Source organism: Mastigoproctus giganteus, chromosome 13 (assembly GCF_048544385.1).
Source record: "Mastigoproctus giganteus isolate SK-2022 chromosome 13, ASM4854438v1, whole genome shotgun sequence".
NCBI classification, from domain to species: domain Eukaryota; kingdom Metazoa; phylum Arthropoda; class Arachnida; order Uropygi; family Thelyphonidae; genus Mastigoproctus; species Mastigoproctus giganteus.
In genome coordinates, this window is record NC_143587.1 from 50,073,869 (window position 1) to 50,094,202 (window position 20,334).

Genomic DNA, 20,334 nt, shown 5'->3' on the forward strand with positions numbered 1-20,334 from the left:
AATGTTATGTTTTTATGCTATATACGCCACTGTGTAAAAAGAGTTGTCTAAAGAGTTTTTAACACTAACTCCATGCGGAACATTTATTGTAATAACCGTGGTAAATATTGAGATGCTTAAAACCTTACTGACAGTCTAAACAGCTTTAACTAAAATTGTCAGTAATGCTGTTGGATTTTATGTTGGGTTTTCTTTGTGACTTTGCTATATCTCTGGTGTCCTTGTGGACTAATTATTGTTACTTTTTTCTGTCTGAAAAACGGTTAAAGAAACTGATGGAATACTGTTAACAGTTTTCGAACGTTAGCCGATATTATTGTAGACACGTTGCAGAGGGATTTTTTTCCAATATGACCTTCACCACAATAGTATCACGAAACCCTCTAGCGCAACCAAAGATCTAATAAAGTATTCAGAACTACTTTACATTATTGACTATAATTCATCGTGGTAAAAGTAGACAGAAAGACGAAGGAGAGTTGAAGACAGCACATCAATGTCGACAGTAAAATGAACACCCTGAAAAAGGAGCAGCTGGCTCTTCTGAACATACATAAAAAAAGTATAGCAAAGAGTGAAAGATAATTTTTCTGATATTAGTTTTAAGTATTACATATACGGGCACATTCCAGTTCCTGTATTTCCAACTTTGTAATGTTGGTGATAAATAACTGGGAACATTTTGGCTAGTTCATTGCTTATCTTAATTCTCCAAGAATTGTGTTCCCGTGACATCATCCTTCAGGGCTATTAATCAAATTAAGCACCACAGGATGCTTAATTTGAATCTGTCCTTTCATTAGCAATTTTTGGATGCTGACTATGCATGGAACTTAGAACGTTATAGAGATTCAATAAAACTATCTTAAATTTAAAAACAAAATTGTATTCTGTTTTTATCGATACATCACGATCAAAAAACCAAAATTTATTTTTAAATTTAATAGTTCATCGTAGAGAATAATTAAATATAGTTTTTGTGTTTTAGGAACTACGTCAGGACACACGTGTTAATTAAATTGCAGTCTTTGGCTCACGACTTAGACGTTATGAGTACAACGTTTAAACCTAATTAACAAAAGAGAAAAGTTAGAAAAATTCTAAATTAATTAAAAATAAATTTCAAAACAAATTATCCGCGCTATTAATGAAAAAGGTAATTTCTCTACTTAGGCGTGTTTAGTGATCCCCCTTAGTTATAAAAGTTCTTTCTCCTAGCAAGTACCTTCCTCCTTTCTTTTTTTTTTTTTTTTTTTGTTTATTTGCTGTCATGGCGACTAACTGCAATTTAACCATTTCCTTTAGCGTACTTTTCTTTTAAATTCTTGGTAAAAAACACAACTTTCAACCATAATTTTTAACACTTTCTTTAATCGTGTGAAGGTACAGCATGCGAAATATCAAAAAAACGAAAAAAAAACATTTTAAAGAAACATTGGCGTCTATATATCATCTTTAATTTTGGCTAAAGACCATATTAAAAAGTCTATTAAAGGAAACAAAGTTTCCCTTTTTTTAAACTAAGAAAGATGTTTTGTGCTCCATTAAATTTCTTTAAAATAATGTTACTACATTAGACAGGTGTGCTGGTTACAAGGACCACGCACAAAAAATTACTTTTTTAACAGTAATTCTGACTGTATTTTCCCAGAGTACTGCATAATATTTGAAAAACAAACTGGTGTGTGATATTTCGTATCTCCGTGGATATTCAAAATCCGCACAGATAATTTTTGAAATGGAATTCCTCCCAGAAGTGATAGATGAGATGGGTTTACTGTTGTAATCGGGTTTTAGGAGCATTAACTAAGGCCATATTGCTCCATGTATATTGTCTGTAAATTTCGTGTGTTCTGTGGTCGATTTTCTTTTTGCTGAACGAAAAACCTGAATTTCCAGGAGAAAAAACAACGCTACCTTCTCCTGAGACGGACTAACTCAGCCACGCTGTGAAAAAGGCCTATAAAAATTCCTCATCGACGAGGATCAAACTCAAGTCTTTCGCATCCGGTGTGGGGGCAGCGATTCTACCAACTGTGCTACCCACGAGGGCATGGGTTTATTGTGAATCCGGTTTGGTCGCATCATTTTGTAATGCCTTTAAATGGGTTGAACCATTGTACTCAAATCAAAGGATATATGAGTTGGGATTTACTTTTCTCAGATTTTCTTTGCACAGTATTAGAAAAATGCATATACAGGGTGTCCTCGAAATCGACGTCGATATTTATTGAGGGAATAGTTCATTAAAATACAACACGAAACGTCTACACTCGATTTGAGGTAGAGGCCTACGAGTTTTCAGTTAGAGCGTTAAACAAATTAGTGATATCATTTCCATTTCTACCTTTGCGTATAATAGTATGATAAAATAATTTTGAAAAGCAATCATTCTGCAAAAGCTTGCATTAATTAGAAATATTTTATTTATGTAAAATGTTTTTATTTTAAATATTACTAAGTATCTGAATAATGTTTCTTCTACTGTAGATGGTTATCAATAAATCCAGAACAATAAATGTTCGTTGATTAAATTTAGTTATGAATTCAACAGGAGTAAATGAATTTTATTAGTACCGCAATCAAACTGAAGCAAGATCAAAAGAAGTATCACAAAACATGTTCAAAATGAGTACCGTGTAACATGAGTCAGGTTTCAACACGGCGTTAAAAAGAACCCTGTACACGTTCGAGTAGCACTGTGTTGTTTTTAATAGCAGTGTCAGCTTCGTGGATGCACTTCAACAAGTCATCTCGTTTGCCATCTGTGACATAAACAGTCCAGTTCATGTAACCCCACAGAAAAATCCAACGGGTTAAGGTGAGGACAGCGTGGTAGCAAAGAAATTGAACTTCCGCGACCAAACCAGTGATTCCAGTAACGATCATTTAAGAATGTTGTTACTCGATCATTTAAGAATGTCATCCCCTCGTTGGTAGGATCGCCGTCCTCCCCACACCGGGCGAAAAGACCTGGGTTCGAATCCGTCGACGACGGGAAGAACTTTAATGAGTCTTTTTTACAACATGGCTGAGTTAGTCGGTCTCAGGCGAGGGTGGCATGGTTTTTTTTCACGGGAACTCGGGTTTTTGAACCAGCAAACAGAAAATCAACCTCGGAACACACGCAATTTACAGACAGTTTACACGGAGTGATATGGCCTTAGGAACTGATGCTATTAAAAACCCTTCTATTACTTGTGACCCAAAATGTGGAGGCGCTCTTTGGTGCTGAGACCACATATTGGCGATTACACTCAAAACAACATCTTCCAGAAGTGTTGGCAATGTCCTCTGAAAAAACTGTACGTAATGATCAGCGTTTAGGCTGATCATTACGTTTAGGCGAGCAGGGAACTCGTGATGAATAAAGTTATCTCCTACAATGCCAACCCAAATATTCACGCTAAACCCGACTTGGAAACGGGACTGCCGAATGATGTGAGGATTTTGCACTGACCGTGTATGGAGATTGTGCATCTTGAATATCCCATCTCATGTAAACGTTGCCTCGTTGGTCCAAGGGACATTGACAAGAAAGTCAGGGCTGTTGTTGATATGATTAAGTATCTATAAACAAAATTGCTCACGTGCAAGTGAATCTCCTGCTTAAAATGCCTGAACTCTCTACATATGCATACAGCCTGTGCTAACGCTGTGTGCGCCAAACGAAGGTTTTGGGATGACTCAGTCTTCCAGAAACTTTCGTGTACTGGTGGAGGAATCTAATATCACGATATCCAGCACCTCTTCCTCTGCTTGTGTAGAATATGATTGGAGTTGGCTTCGGTCGCGATGCCCTTTCACGGTATCCCATTCCCTCAAATGATGGTGGATGTTTGTCAACATCCAGCACAACGTCCAGTGTGAACGACGCTTGTGTTCGGTGGCTGCAGCTGTAGCATTTCCTTCACACACACCATACACAAAGGGAATGTCTGCAGAATATGCATAAGCAATGTGAACAATGAAACCATTATTTACATTGTAAATAACGTAAACAATGCAAACGATTCTTTTTCCAGTTTTTCATCTCAAAATATGGCCTTACACACAGAAGGACAGCTACGTTACTGAAAAATCATATTCAATCCCTTTTCTCGGGTTTATGCAATCAAAAACGAAGACTAATGTGGAGTTTGTTTGTTTTTTGGCTCTTAAAATCGATATAACCACCACCATCTCATTATCCGTATTGCATAAAAATACAGATAAGAGCCATATTTCACTGAAAACTAAAGCTGACTTTGGCAATGGAATTTCTATGAATTTGTTGTTCGTTTGAATTAGAACAAAGATGGCCGAGGTCGTAAGGCTTCTATATATAGTTTCTATGTGTTTCGTGTATTTTATGCTCGATGTCCCTTTAGGGAATGAAAAACCGGAATATTTTGCAAGATGAAGGACTTAACAATTGCTGTCGCTCAGATTTCGTTCTGACCCTGTCTCTCATTGCAATACAATGTTTTGGACATTACACGCTGAGTTTCTCAGTGACTGACTTTCAATCGGACAACTCACTTCGAATTCCTTCCTGCTTTGTGAATATTCAAATGAACTTCCTGTTATGCCTCAGTCATCCAGATTTGAAGTCATATCCAACTCCTGAATACTTCTGCCGCTTCGAAACTCTTGCTCACTTTAGTAGCTTCCTGGACGCTAAATGTAAAGGATTTAATTACATCTAAAAGTTGAATTAAGAGAGACATTAATAAATAAGCAAATAGTCTGAACAAACTTCCTTATTTTGAAAACTGAGCAAAGCTCCAATATTAGAGATCCGCATTTTCAAACATTTTTAATAAAGTGGAAAATAATAATTAAATACTGTATTAAAAATATCTCAATTAAAATTAAAGTTAATTGATTCTTGTAGGAATTTAAGCGCATCAGCGACTTAGACCATATCGCACTGTATATATTATGTTTGTAAATTTCCTCTGTGTTCTGTAGCCTATTTGTCTGTTTAATGAACAAAAAAAACTTGAGTTTTCTGGGGAAAAACCCATGCTACCCTTGTGAGGACCACTAATACACGCGATGTTGTGAAAAAGGCCCATAAAATTTCCTCACGTCATCGACGGAATTCGAACATAGGTCTTTTCCACCCAGTGTGGGAGGACAGAAATTATACCAACTGTGCTATTACCTGCCAGAGTTAAATTTGGGAGAAACGAAAGCAGTCGTGATACATAATCCCATTTAAGTATGTAGTTCCATTTAAAATCAAATCATGATTACTAAAATTATAATAAAGCTACTCGGAGAATCAGGGACTATGAAAATCCTCCATGATTCAACTCTATAGTTTTCAATTCTCTGAGCAGAGGAACTGAAACACCACAAATTAAATAAAGAATGACTATCAACGTCGTTAATATTGAAGCTTCGCTCAGATTTTAAGAAAGAGAGAGATAGAGAAATTTGCTGGGTTACAATTTAGCACTCCTAAAATTTTATTGCAAAGATATGAAGTGAGTGAGGCTATAGGTAAAGGACGGGTTTAATCAAATTGGAACTCAATCGATCAATCACATTTTTGGCTAAGGAAACAAATAGTTTAAGGACAAAACGAGCGATATTTCGAGTCTTCGAAGAAATACTCTATTGTCTTAGCATGGTTCAGTTCGTGCGTCTAGAGTTTTAAAAAGAACTGAGAAGCAAGTCACACTTGAAATTTCTCATAAAATTTGAACATGGTTGAAGCAAATCTGAGGCCTTCCTTTCAAAGATCGCTAGGTGAAACTTACCATCATCATCATCATCCAAAGGGCAAAGAAGATAATCACCGCAGAGAATTTATTTTGCGCAGTTCGTGGTTAAGAGAAACGATAATGAAAAGCAATGTATTTGATGTCATAATGAGATTCCTATTGTAAGCTTTCCTATTATAAGCTTTCAAAAATGGAACCATATACCCTGCAGTTCTGTCCAGGTTCCCAGTGATTTATATTTCTTTATGAAGCCTTTTCTCAGATGTTGTCGTTGCAATCTGCTGCAGCTTCGCAGCTGGAAGAAGACTTTTTATTCAGAAGGATTATCAACCTTAAAATACAAGTGGAACAAGTGCATTGAGTGAAATGGAAAATGATGAATAACAAAATTTTATACCATTCCAACTCATTCATATTCATGTTGAGAGTTTTTTCTGGTATGCTCGCTCTCTTCATAATTTAGAAAACTCTATCGCGAGATTTTCTATTTAAAGCTTTAATATTTCATTAGATTTTATACTCCCTTGTGCTATTTGTAGCGTCTACATTCCCAGAAATATTTCAAAAAGCCAGTTGTACCAAAAAAAGGCAGCAAAATGGAAAGTGACAGGAAGTCTTAAGTCACAAACTTGATGCTCTATTCATGAGAATGAATTATTTACACAGGCATGTGTATTTGGATATACCTGTTACTGGAATTTATTTCTTGTAAAAATTGAAATACTCTAACCAAACTGAATTGATATTTTATATTATTAAAACTTTAAATATGGACCAACGAAAAATCGATATGTATTTATGCCAATTCTTTAATACTGTAAAGTTCGTGTATTCGTTTATCTCTGTTTGCCTCTCGTTTTATCCAGCTATGTCTTTTTATTTGTATTTTTATCCACAATATTTCTCTCTCTCTCTCTCTCTCTCTCTCTCACACACACACACACGCACACAAACTTTCTCTTTACCTTTCCGAAATCCCCGACTGTCCGTGTTTTGTTTACTCATAAATCACATAATGCTGTCTCCTCCAATAGCAGTTCTACCTACATGCGTTCCTAGATGCATTAATTATCTCTGATTGTTTTTTTCCCCATTATTTTAAAAATAAACATAAATCCTTAATGGAACGATTCGTGGACTTGAAACGAAATACAGTAAATAAACAGAAAAGCCTTCCTGTCTGCTGGTCTCTCAATTTGCATATCCAAGCCTATAATATTTATCCGTGCAGACCTGTTTTCAGCAGACTCGCCCCACCATCTCCCCATGAATGTTTCCACTACATTTTCTATGTTTCGCTAGAAAGAATTTGGAGGTTACCTTAAAATAAAATTTCTAATTAGATAACTGTTAATTGTGGAAAACTTTTTCAAGGAACTTCGAGAAGTCAGTGGTACAAGCGGAAGACCAGGATCCGTTCGACGCTTCTTTCCACTAGCTCAATAATTGACAATCTCTACTATCTGGGTGAAAGTTAAATTCTTTCATAAATTCATAAATTCCTTCCTTGAATGTGAAATATGTTAGCTAAATGATTGCAGACTAGTTCATAACTTTAAGATTTAGATCCAGGATTCAGAATTTTTGGTTTCGGCTTCCATTTTAAATATTGTTTTCATAGCACCCATCTTTCATATCTTCTGATTTCCACTAAGCAAATGCCACGAAAAAGGAAGATATGAAATTCGTCCATTTAAAAATCTTTAAATTGGATCGCGCTTTGAAGATATGTTCTGAAGAAAATTTGCAACGAAGGGTTATTGCATCGTGTCTGTCAATTGAGTATAATCTATAATAGGTTTCTTTATTTATGAGATGAAAAAATCAAGTTTCTTGGCTACAAAAAATCTGAGATTACATCGTATCGGGTTTTTTTGTTTTTTTTGTTTAATTCGGCCATTATTTGAAAAAAGACCAGTAAAAGTTCTTTCTGTCGAGACGGGATTTTTCGTAATGAAATATTTCAACTAACCTATTGACTTAACAACTGAGTCCACTGTTAGTATTGGTACTGGAAAACGATACAAGAAAATAGAAGTTTATTCCAAAAATCAACCACCCGTTGACTGGAGGCAAACTTCCGTACATATATATCATGCAACCATCCTCCAATTTGAACTTATGCACCCTCATGTGTTAAGCCTGAGCAGCAGAAAGAATCCCATCAGCACTGAGCTTGCTCAATCCATTCAAAGCCAGCCATACACACCTCAATCAGATTACCTCGCAGCTGTCTAGTCTCCAAATTTTGCAATTATTTGCAGAATTGAAGCCTTTCTTGGTAAGACCACCATTTTGTTCCCTTCACCAATCTTGTTGCCCTTCTCACCGTTCCAGCAGAACCACATCCTTCCTAAAAATGAAACCTCTAGACGTATATTCAGTACTCAAAATGCAGCCTACCATTGCCTTTTTACAATGTAATAATCACCCTCTTATTTGCCCTCTTGGGTAGCACATTTGGTAGACCTTCCCACACCGGGTGGAAAAGACCTGAGTTTGAGTTCCGTAGTTGACGTGAGGATTTTTTATGGGTCTTTTTCACAACGTGGCTGAGTGTTAGTCGGTCTCAGGCGACGGTAGCATGGTTTTTTTTCTCTCCGAAAATTGCGTTTTACGTCCAGAAAACAGAAAATCGACCACAGAACAGACAAAATTTACAGAAAAAATATACGGAGCAATATGGCTTTAGTCGCTGATGCTCTTAAAACACTACTACAATAACAGCCTCCTTATTCCTGATAGCAAAATTCCCCTATATCCTTACAAAAAACCCCAAAAGAGTTAGCTGTCTAGCAGTCTAGCAGCCTGTGTTCACAGCTTAGAGAGCTTCATATCTAACGGCACAATTACCCCAGGTCTTTTTCATTCTCCAATACCATGAGCGTAGTACCACACAGTTGGTATATTCATCTAGGATTACAGCTACCAATATACAGTACTTCCATTTGTCAATGTTAAATTTCAACTGCCATTTCTCAGCCTAACTGCCTAAATTGTCTAGCTCTTGTTGCAGCAAAATACCCTCATTACTGACATTAACCACCCTGCTAATCTTTGTATCATCTGCAAACTTCGATATTAAGGCTGGTTATAGCTTCGTCGGTATCATTATTAAATATAGAAAACAATAGCGGGCGCAGCACTGAGCCCTGGGCGATTCCACTAATAACACAAGTCCACGAAGAGTACTGTCCGTTAATAACCACTCTCTGTCTTCTCCCACTCAACCATCTCTTTATCCATTGCAGTAACTTTCCCTTAATTCCACACTGCTCCAATTTGTACAGCAGTCTTTTATGTGCAACCGTATCAAACGCTTTTCTAAAATTCAAGTATGTGATATCAAAATTATTATTTTTTTGCATCCGGTTCCTTTGTTACTGCATCATAGTATCCAATTAGATTGTTCACATAAGGTCGCCCCTTAACAAATCCATGCTGTGACTGCAGTATAATTGCATTCCTATGTAGATGGCCCTGCATTATTGCTTTAACCAGAGGTTATATTGTTTTCCTGGAACAGAAATTAAGCTAACAGGCCTGTAATTACTCATGTCACCTTTTGCCCCCCCTTTGTGAATTGGGGATACATTCGCACATTTCTAGTCCATAGGGACCTCCACTGAATGCAAGATGCTCTGATAATTATGGCTGAGGGTTTGTTTACCTCCTTTGCTGGCTCCATTAATATAATTGAATAATCCCATCCATCCCGGGTGGCTTTTTTATGTTTAGCTTCAACTATTTCTCTTCCACTTTCCTCTCAGTTATCACAAAATCATTTAGTTCCATGTTAGAGTTTGATAAACTTCTGGCATTCCCTTCCCTAAAGAATTTCTCAGGAGTGAATGTAGATGCCAAATACTCATTGAGTTTATCGGCAACCTGAGCAGGATCATCAACATTCACTTTACACCGTCGATATAAGTGGACCAATGTGATTTAATCCTTTCTTTCTACCCTTTACATTAAGTAAAGAAGTCTTTTATGCTTTTCTTTGCATTCTTTTCCAGAGACTTGTCGTAATCTGCCTTAGCTTGCCTAACCTTCTTTGTGACTTGATTGCCAACTAGTTTATATCTACCACAGGCCTCTGTTTCACTATATAATTTATATGCATTTTTATTCTATGCCACAAGTCTCATCAGCTCAGCTGGCTTCAATTTAGGTTAAATCTGGAACGGTATTTCATTTGGTGTAAAAAACCTAGTAGCTTCTAAGATTACTTCCCTGAATACTTCCCATTTAGAATTTTCCTTTGATAACATCATCAGTTGGTTCCACCGAATACAGTTAAAAAAATTTCGTTTGAAAGCCAACGAACAATTTTTAAAGACGCATCAAAAACTTTGTAAAAATTGAGGAAAAAACAGAATATATTTTTGCATCTTCTACAGACTTTAAAACTTTTCCTAGATTTTTCTCTGTACTACCTTGAAAAATATCATTTCTCTAGTTTCCCTTACATATGAAAGAGAAGAGAGGGTTTTCAGTAACATTTTTGTTTCAAAAACCTCAGAATCTCAAATTATAAGCAGGCCCTTTTAAGACATGTTATAAAGGATTCTAGGCCATCTTGAGACAAGATTGAATTAGATCCATTATCGCCAAGTTAAAAACGGTAGCATAAAATGTGGTATCCGTAAGTCCTAAGAAAACATCTAATACCTTGACTTATGAACTTCACGTTTATAGTGATGACTGTAAATTGCGTGTGTTCTGTGGTCAGTTTTCTGTTGGCTGGTTGAAAAACAGGGCGAATATTTTCATTGTATACACTGAAAGGATATTGAAATAAAACTACCTATCCTACTGAAAGCAAGAGGACGGCAACGAGGGAATAACAGTCTGGTCGGATGAACAGTCAACAGTCGAAGAGTATTTATATGAACAGCTGATACGCAGTGTCACACGTGAAGGGCATGGGAAGAGGTCGCAGTATGATGGACTCTTTCTATGCTTGTCACATGTAACACTATGTGCTAGCTGTACACATGCCAGCTTGCATCAGATATGGTGCAAAACCATTGGTGGAGTAATGGGATGAAAGACGACTGCAGTGGCTTGTGCAGCAAATTGGGATGTCAACTGACTTCAGGGTGCTATGTGGGACATTGCAGAGTACTTTCAGCTGGACTATTCGACTCACTCCTCTATTGGATGGAGGTGTCAGAGCTGAACATTCCCTCCTGACTGCTCCACGTCTGTCTTGCCTTGCGTCGTGGACACAGCTATTAGACATCAGATGACTGGAAGAAGAAGACGGAGTGGTCGGATGAATCGTGTTTCCTTTTATATCATAGTGATAGACGGGTACATGTGTGGCGATGGCAGCAATAAACGATGTACCTTGCATGCACGCATGATGCAAAGTGGTTGGGATGTTCTGCCCTGTTCTGGAGAATGTTTTTTTTTTTTTCTGGGATACCCTTGGTTCTCTAATATATGTGCAAGGGCGTTTGACAGCAAATACTTCGTTGCTGACCACTTACGCATATAGATGTTCCTGCTTGTTCCCTAAAGGAGATGGTGTCTTCCATCAGGATTATGCACAGTGCCGCCAATCTAGATGTGTGTGTGTATAGGAATCGCTTGTTGAACAATCGAAAGACTTCACCCACCTCCAATTTTCTCCTGACTTGAACCCCACGAACATCTGTGGAGTGAGATCGAACAAGCTTTCGGATATGTATATCTGCCACTCTCTAATATGGGACAATCCATGCCAATAAGTGTGCAGATCAATCAATATTTAGTGGGTACTTCTATTTAAATGTCCTTTTAGTGTAATTCGAGCCGCTCTAAATTTAAGTGATCGTCATAAAAAAGGATATACTACTTAAAAATCTAAAAACTAATTTTCTAGCTGTAATTATATTACCCTTGCAGATCAGAGGCTCATTCATGATAAAATGCTAAAATAATAATCTAGGGGAAAAGAAAGAAGAAAAAAACTAAGCTCTATGCCTTCACGTGCCACTGATCATTCCCGGACAATGACAAAAAATGCTGGGATAATTGACCCGAAATCAAATAAATCTTGAGGCTTGTCCTTCCCCTACCCCTTGATCTAAATAACCAAAAGGTAGAACTATCTCAATGGATATTATCAATTCTAAATCCTATTTGTATACGAATAAAGTGTGTTGCACTGGGATATCCTTCCCTTCCATACATTTCTCAACGAAGAATTAATATTCCAGCTTCTGCTTTTCCTCTGCCACTATCTCACTGTTCGCAATGTTGAGATCTGCATGCACTAATCGTGCATGCAGATCTCAACGAAGGGTGTTACGTATCGGCTAATATTTCTGTTTACCACGTTGGTGATGTAAAGAGAAACTTTGAAAGCCGGCGATACTTTAAGGTACTTCCACCATTGGCTACCAACAAGGGTCGATTAGCGTCACGCATCTTTCTACGAAGCTGTTAGCACTTCATCTGCTCCTCTTAAACACTCGTAAAGGTGCTCGCCTGTTCAGTTAGAACCTGCGAGAGACTCTGACTCCACAATCGTCGGTAAACGCTACCGTACACGGATAGACGGAACACATACACCGTGTTAAACTCGTCCTTCCGTTTCTGTCGCTCTCTCTGTCTCTCTCTCTCTACTCTTAATGGATGACGAGAGGATGTCGTTTGCGCTCGTGACGCGTGACGTCACAGTGGAAACAACAATCGGGAGTTGAAAGGCACCCACACCGTCCTGTGTGTCGTGACAAGCCTCTTGTGGCTCAACGGTGTTTTCGGACTGGATACAGAAAGTGGTGGTCGGATATCGACTCCAAAGTAAACACACCGGATGCCATGATTCCCTACGGTGCTTCGACCTTCAGCATGCCGACTTCAGTCAGGTGGAAGTAATATGCATTCAAGTTGAAATGCTGGAGAACTACTCTGTTCGTTTTCATCTACTGCTCAACATCAAACCTGTGACTATAATACTTTCAATGCACTTTTTTCGCGACTCTACCATTTGAAGTTTCAATAGTGATACTGCAATTAGAAAGCTGGTAAGTCCATTTGTTCCGGTTTATCAAGTTTTCACTATTCTTACTTCATTTAAAACTGAGACGATTGTCTTTCTAAAATGCAATATTAAGACACTTTTCCACAGACCTACTCTAACCTTTAAATGATTTTGGAAATGAAGAGGGGATGAATTTTTATGGCATCGTTTTTTAAATAACCAATGGAAGTTACGAATCTTCTCTTCCGTGTACTTAAAAGGAGAAAGTTGCTGGAAAAACAGTTCTTTTTTATTCCTTAACTGCCAAGCGCATGCGTAGTAAACCTTGTGTCCTTGAACTCGGTAGCAATCAATGTTTATTGTAATATTTATTATTTGTGGTTGACAGGTTCACGAAGAGAAGTTGCATTAAGGTAACTGTGTGGTGTAAGATCAATTAATGCAGGCCCGTGGATCTATATGATTATTAATTAGTAACTCCAAATAGGTTGAGAATTTGATTTGAGAAACGGAAATCAGATTCTTTGTCGAGACCTACTACGAAAAGTTAATAACAGTACTTATCGTTAATGTTTACCACTGGATCGACATTTGCTAGATCGTCTTTGGGGGTGTTTTACTTCAATATTCGACTCTCAGAACACCACCTTACTAACTGTCAGAACTTACTCTGGAAAACCGTGGCAATTTATGACTAATGGGATCGAACCAGCTCTTGCTATATTGCTAGACATTGTGTCTGCCTCATGAGGGAGCAATTATAATATGGCTTCTGTGCAACCACCACTTTCGCTAATGATTGAGGATATTGCTCAAATATTTTAAATAATTTATGCGTTTCGTTGTCAAGGAGAAATTACTGCATGAGCCTTACTATGTTACAGACCATTAAAATTTGTAGGCTAATAAAGATAATGAAACGAAATAGGATCTGTTCTCTTTTGCAACAAGAAAATCAAGTTATACCATAATTTTCTGTTCTGTATAAAAAAAAAACCATCGAATCCGCAATTTTAATTTCTGAGACGTATTCTTAAAAATAATAGAAGAATGATTTGCTTATCGATTTACAATTGTATCAATATATTTGGTGAATTGTCTTAGCCAATCAAAAGATTCACTTGTTGAATTGGTCAAAAATTCATCTGATCCCAACAATTTTCGAGTCGCGACCTCCTTTTGTAATAGCCAAGTAACCTGCGACCCCCGCCACATTTTGCATAAAAAGGCATTTTTAATAGAATAAAGAAAACACATTAAAATTAGATTTTTCAGAATATAATTTTAACCTAATATTTAATGCGATGGTTGTACTTGCATCTGGGCAATCAGCTTCAAAATTCGTGGCTGAGTGTTTGTTAAAGCCAACCTCATGTCATCCTCAACATTCAGTCTGTTTCTTGCCTTTTTTTTTGATATGAAGAAGCATTGAAAATCCATTCTCGCAGAGATATGTAGAGGCAAATGGAAATAAAACTCGAAACGCAAGCACGGTGACATTTGGATATGACTGATACATAGCACACCAGAACTGAGTCAACAATTTTTCATAAAACAAATTACGTGCCGAGGAATCGTTCTGCAAATCCAAGAATTCATCCTGTACTTCATCGGGAATGCTGGCTACAATCAGGGAAGCGGAGAATGGGTTTCGTACCAGTGCAGCTTCTTCTTCTGTAAGCTCAGGGAAGTACCGCTGAAATTCCTTTTCAAGGGATTCAAGGTGCCCAGTAATCTCCTCCTTCAGATTCTCATCCAGTTCACCTTCAGATTCCTCTACCACATTGCAGAGTTTTTCAAACATGGCAATGTTTCCAAGATTTACTTTCCGATGCCAGTTTTGCAGCTTGGATACAAATGCCTGAAGATTGTCTTGAAATTGGATAATATGTGTTTTATTTCCTTTCCCTGAAGTTTCAGGTTCAGCTTATTTAGCTGGTCTAAAATGTCTGCTAAGTAAGCAACTCTTTTCTTCCAAGCTTCATCATTAAAGTAAGCCACAAGGTCATGTTTCCCTTGCACTTCCAGGACAACTTGATTTCATCTTTAACCTCAAAGACACGGTTGACAACATTTCTTTTCGACAACCAGCGTACAGCAATGTAGAAAAGAAGAACCTCGTGATCAAAATTCATGTCCTTACAGAGTTCTTTAAACAGACGGGGTGTTGAGGGCTCCAGATTTGATGTAATTCACAATTTTGATCAGAGAATCAAGTACCTATTGCAGAGAAGCTGAAGAGTCTTACTGGCAAGAGCATATTGGTTAATCATGCAGTGAATGTCCTTTGCTTGGGGAGTAAGTGCTTTCACTTTTGTCTGAAAGCCCGTCTTTGACCCTAGCATAGCTGGTGCTCCATCTGTATAAACCACACAGACATTTTTCCACTGTAGTCCCCCAGTTTCAAAAAAGGTATTTATCTTCTCCACAATATCTTAACCTTTTGTAGTAGTTTCAAGTGCACTACAAAACAGGAACTGTTCTTTGATGTCATCTGAATGAATATATTTCACGAAGACAAGCAACTGAGAACATGAACTTACGTCCGTTGATTCATCAACTTGAAAAGAAAACAATGGAGAAACTTTGATTTCATTCAAAACCTGCTCTTTCACGTCCACGGACATATCTGAAATGCGCCTCTGAATAGTGTTATTGGACAAAGATATTTGTCGCATCTTTATCTCGTTGGCTTCCCCAAGAATTAATTTCACCATCTTCAACATGCAGGGTTTGATAACCGTTTCTCCAATCGTGTAAGTTTTCTTTTGTTTGGCAATTTCCAATGCGACTTCATATGATGCTTGCACTGCTGCTGTGCTCTGTTGCTGAAAACTTCCTGTAGTATCAAGTCTCTGACGTCTGAGACCAGTTTGATGGCGTCGAAAGAACTCCAAATCCTTTTTAGTATGTTCTGAATGCTTTGTCTCTAAGTGATGTTTCAGTTTTGAAGGTTTCATAGATTCAGCACTGAGAACGACATTGCACAAAACACAATGTGGCTTCTCTATGCCATTGCTGATCAAGATGGTAAAGCTAAATTTTAGATAGTCTTTTGAATATTTACGTTTTTTCTCCATGAGTACGTATTTAGCACGGACAGCATGAACTGATGATGCCCTACTGACACTCTTTAGATTTTAGAAAGTGCAAGCACCGCTTCCCTCATTGTCTCTAGATGAAATAACGTATAGAATCTGTTTGTCGACTAAAACGGGACTCATAAGAGAACACAACTGGGCCACTTTGTCCGGGCTCCAAGTCACATGTTCATGGCCAGTTTCTTCGAGGCCTGCTGTGGTTTGGGATTAATGGGATACCAACCACTGGCTTTTTTGCGTAGAGTACTTGAATTGATCCCTTTAACATAGTCCGGTTAAAAATGTTTTCACCTGTGGCCGCAGCAACCTAAGGAGACAGTTGACAGGAGATCGTAGGGTTCCTTCTTGGTGTTCCGTTCTGGTTCACACTCTCGGGCGACCTTAGCTAGCTCTCCTTGTAATGGTTCCTGTCTCCTGAAACTGCTTCCATATGTGGACATGTGTTATTGTTAAGGGCGACTGCTAGAACGCCAGTTCAACTCCATCTCATGTCTCTGTGAAGAACAGTACCACTGTAAAAGGGCCAAATATGTGATTGGGGTGGGTTTGTGTGAGTTGTGTTGTTTTGGCCACTTGGCTACCCAGAAGCATCAGTCACCTGGAAAAATGATTCCGGGTACTCGTTCATACCATGGGAAGGTGGGCCAGTCCCAGTAGAGTACGTAACCTCTCGATTCGAAACTTTGTCTCACCTGATGTTGCCAAAAGGTGACAGATTCCTCTGGGGGCCTACTCCAGAAAAGAGAGAGAAAAGAAAAAAAGGGAGTGTTGGGAAGAAAAAAAAAACACGGTGTTGGGGGGGGGAAGGAAAAAACCGCGGTGTTGAGAAAAAAAAAGAAGAAAATAAACTGGGAGTCTTCCCCAGGAAAGAAAAAAGAAAAGGGGAAAAGAAAGAAAATAAAGAGCAAAAAAAAAAAAAAAAACCATTATTACGCTCCTTCAACAACACTCTCCCTCGAAGGAGTTTGTTTATAATACCTTCCCAGCGAGTTGCCATGGTATTGCACTACCTGGAATAAGTAACGCTTCACCTATGGAGAAGACTATTGTTACTTACTCTCAGCGGATACCACTGCCCAGACGGCACTATAGCGAAGCTTATTGGCTTCTCATCGGTGGGTGGGCAGACATTATTGCAACAGCAGGGCACCTGTCAACCCACCGATGAGCAGCCACTAAGCTTCGAAATGGTGTCGTCCGGGTGATGATATCGGCCGAGAATAACAAACATTAGTCTTCTCCATAGGCGAACCGTTACTTATTCGAAGTTGTGCAATACCATGGCAACTTGTTGTGAACTATGAGATATAATTAAAACGATGTAGTAGAAATTATGTGTGTGCATTACCCATGCATAAACAAATTACTTCACACCCTTAGGCATTTAGCCAAGAAATATCTTTTAGAATACTTTCCCTTGATCGCTTCACCACAGCTAACTCATACTTTCTCACTGTTATGCCACAATTATTCAACATCCGCTCAGCAACTTGTTTTGCAGATGGACTCCAGACACTTATTGGTTACAATACCGATCACCAATAATAGTTAGTCATTTGCCATAAATCACTCCAATAAACAGGCAAATCACGAAAAATTTGTTCTCAGAATAGAACCAATTAGATCGTAAACTGTTTAAATAAAGTTATACGATTCTTCTTCAGTGGATGATTTTATCCCCATTATGCCAAAAATTTACGTACAGTTTTTAGCTCCTCACCACCATTTCTGAAATATAGAATCTTCTTCATTTAACTAGCCAATGGAGGCTAACCTGTTGTACACTGAGGCTGTATTAAATGGTGCGTTGTATTAAAAACATTTTTTATTTATAACCTGTGACTAGACTGCAAATTGATCCATATTACGCCTATACTGCCTAGAACTCATTATTTCTCCATGACTAATTTCAACATTGTTCATTGTACATTCTAAGTATAGTCCTACAAAAGACTAGTCCTTTCTGTTGCTTTGGCCATAATTAAAAGTTTCTGTTTATTAACGACTTCATTTGCTTTGGCATGGAGAGAATTTAAATTTTGAGAGTTTTCCATCAACGCAGGTTCTTGACCGGGATAAATTATTCCAACTTGAGTTTCAAGTTCAGGCCTTATCTCTTCATAACAAGCACAGTGACTCCAGGTCTCAGCTTTCCTACAAAAAAAAGGTATATGACGTAATCCAAATTTGTGTAGTTTGTCGTTAAGTGAACCGTGGCCAGTCATGATATAAGAGGCGTTCATACTCATAGAGAACCACAGTTTACGCCTTCTATCCATCATGAAAGAGCCCTCTGGAAGGTTCTTAGTTACTAAACCAGTTCTTGATGTGTTCCATCTTGTTTGCTATATATTGACAAGCTCATTCCAACATCTACTACTCTCTATCTTAACATCCCGGTGTATATTTATTGCAATACCCATATATTCTGTAGGAATCTGCTTTCATATTCGATACCATAAGCTTCGAAAAACCAGGAAGAGATCAAGGTTCCAGTAATCATCTGAAGACTGCTTCCATAGTGCCGAGATGACACATTAAGCCGACGTGCCACCCCGCTTGCGACTGCCTGGCTTCAAGTCGTCCAACGGCCCGCCATCTCAAAGAATCATCTAAGCTACGATGACTTGCCATCCGAGTACTGAAGATGTGGCTATCGCACTGAGCAAGCCAAAAAAGGGAATGAAGTGATGGTTGCAACCCATGTTTTTATATGCATGAATAATTTGCATAATGTGCGGTTCTGTAAGGTGGTAGATCGATTTCTATTGGATATTCGGAATTTGCATGCCAGGATGCCTATTATATCAAATTTTCGCCTTCTGCAGCACTTCACAATGGAATATTCATGTTCTCTTAATTTTGTCGAGCAGCGTAGATCCTTTAATTTACTTAAGCCTTTCACCCAGAATTTAACACACAACACAGAATCTAAGGCACTTATCATGCAACAAAAAGACATTAATTATACATATAAAGACAGAAAATTAAGTTAGCATATTACCAAATCATACTGAAGGGTACATTTTTATATATCACGATGTCCTCTGTTTCACAGTTAATATCATTTACAAAGAAATTTTATAAATATTAAAAAATATTTAAAAATGTTAAATCTGAAACTAGTGATAACGTCAGTTTTATTTACGAAAAAATGAAAATGAAAAACAAATTTTATTGTAAGAAAAACAAACCACAACTTTCGATCGATGTTCATGTTTTCAGACAAAACCCCTTGAGCTGAAATCCATCCGATATATCATCATGCAGCTTAGAGACCCCCCTTCCATAACCGTGCCACCATTTAGGGATGCTACTCAGGTTCGGTCTTCTTAGCAACGGCACTGCACACATTCTAAGATCAATAACCCCGCCAATAAATTCTTATTTCGCTATCTTATTGAATGAAAGAATCAGCACTTTGGTGTAATTTTCGATTCGTGGTTAGTCAATTTTCCTGAACTTTGAGTTTGTTTGAACTGCATAAAAAAGTATAGAGATGTGAAACACTGTGAACTGTAAAATGAAGGATTGTTTTGGAATAAGCTCACTTTCTATCCTTCCTATACAAGTCTGCCATTGATACAGACTTTAAGAGGTGTAACAAAATATGGTTAGCGTTTTCATACTTATGAGATTATTGTATTAGTATTAATCAGGCAAAATAATGCAAAGAAGCGAACTTATTCTGCATCAGTTAAAAAAATCACCCTGAGTCAATCACAGTTTGCCCCTTTCTAAAGAGAGGAAAACTGTAATTCCCCTTTAAATCTTACCAGACACTCAAGTACTTTTCGAAGCAGTTTATTTCAGTGATCAACAACACACTGCTCAAAAGTAAACTCCATGAACTCTAACCTTCTATTGCTTGCAAAAAAAATCGTTTGTGTCCTCTCTCCTTTTTTCCTTCTTCATCACGTTGGCAGGTGGAAATTTTATTCAACCTGCCAACGTGAAAATACCTTCCTCGTTCATTGTTTATCCCTTAACCACCTATATCAGTTAACTCCTGAGTTGTGCAGTTTCCAGGCTCCGCAGTCCATATCTTTTTAAGACGTTCGTCATAAAGTTTTAGAGAGTGTAAATGGATACACTGGTTGCCCTTCTCTGGATCCTCGCGAGCACTATGTTCTTTTTCGGTGAAGCCTCCAGACCTGATACAATATTACAAATGAGGTCTCGCTATCTTTTTATAAAGATGACCAATACTAATATCCTTCTCTCTGCTGGAAAAGGCTCCATAGATCATTAATAGCAGACCCTGTGCCTTTTTGGCCGCCTTCTTACACTGCAGGGAAAATGTCACATTTGTTTGTATCATAACCCATCCTGAACTACCTTTAATTCCATATCCCTTAGTCTGCAAATGACTCCCAGATTTCTTTTCCCCAAATGCGAAACCTTATATTTAGTAGGATTTAACTTCAGTTCTCATCTTTCAGCCCATTTAAGTCATTCTAAATTGGCATAACCTGGTCCCTATTGTTAACATCATAACTACTTTTAAATATGTTTGTATCTTACAAGATGATTTGTTTAAACATAT

General features: G+C 37.9%; 2 protein-coding genes across 3 annotated transcripts in view; one reads left to right on the forward strand and one right to left on the reverse strand.

Annotated features, from left to right (window-relative positions):
• The window catches only part of LOC150076031 (uncharacterized), a 403,417-nt gene that overhangs the window by 193,293 nt on the left and 189,790 nt on the right, over positions 1-20,334 (forward strand). Inside the window, exon 1 of one of the 2 annotated variants that reach the window (XM_090387994.1) lies at positions 12,443-12,730. The exons of the other annotated variant lie outside the window; for it this stretch is intronic. The gene's annotated coding sequence lies outside the window, so the exon portion shown is untranslated. Of the gene's footprint in view, positions 1-12,442; positions 12,731-20,334 lie in introns of those variants that run through there. 2 annotated transcript variants of the gene reach the window in all.
• Positions 1,063-15,767, reverse strand: LOC150076032 (zinc finger BED domain-containing protein 5-like). Its single transcript, XM_090387240.1, has 2 exons — positions 15,291-15,767; positions 1,063-1,068 (listed from the first exon to the last, which is right to left on the reverse strand). The coding sequence occupies exons 1-2, from the start codon at positions 15,765-15,767 to the stop codon at positions 1,063-1,065; spliced, it is 483 nt and encodes a 160-aa protein (XP_090243366.1).

Excerpts from the sequence above, each read along its gene's own strand:
- LOC150076032 (XM_090387240.1), bottom strand. The coding sequence starts at position 15,767 with ATGGAGAAAAAACGTAAATATTCAAAAGACTATCTAAAATTTAGCTTT.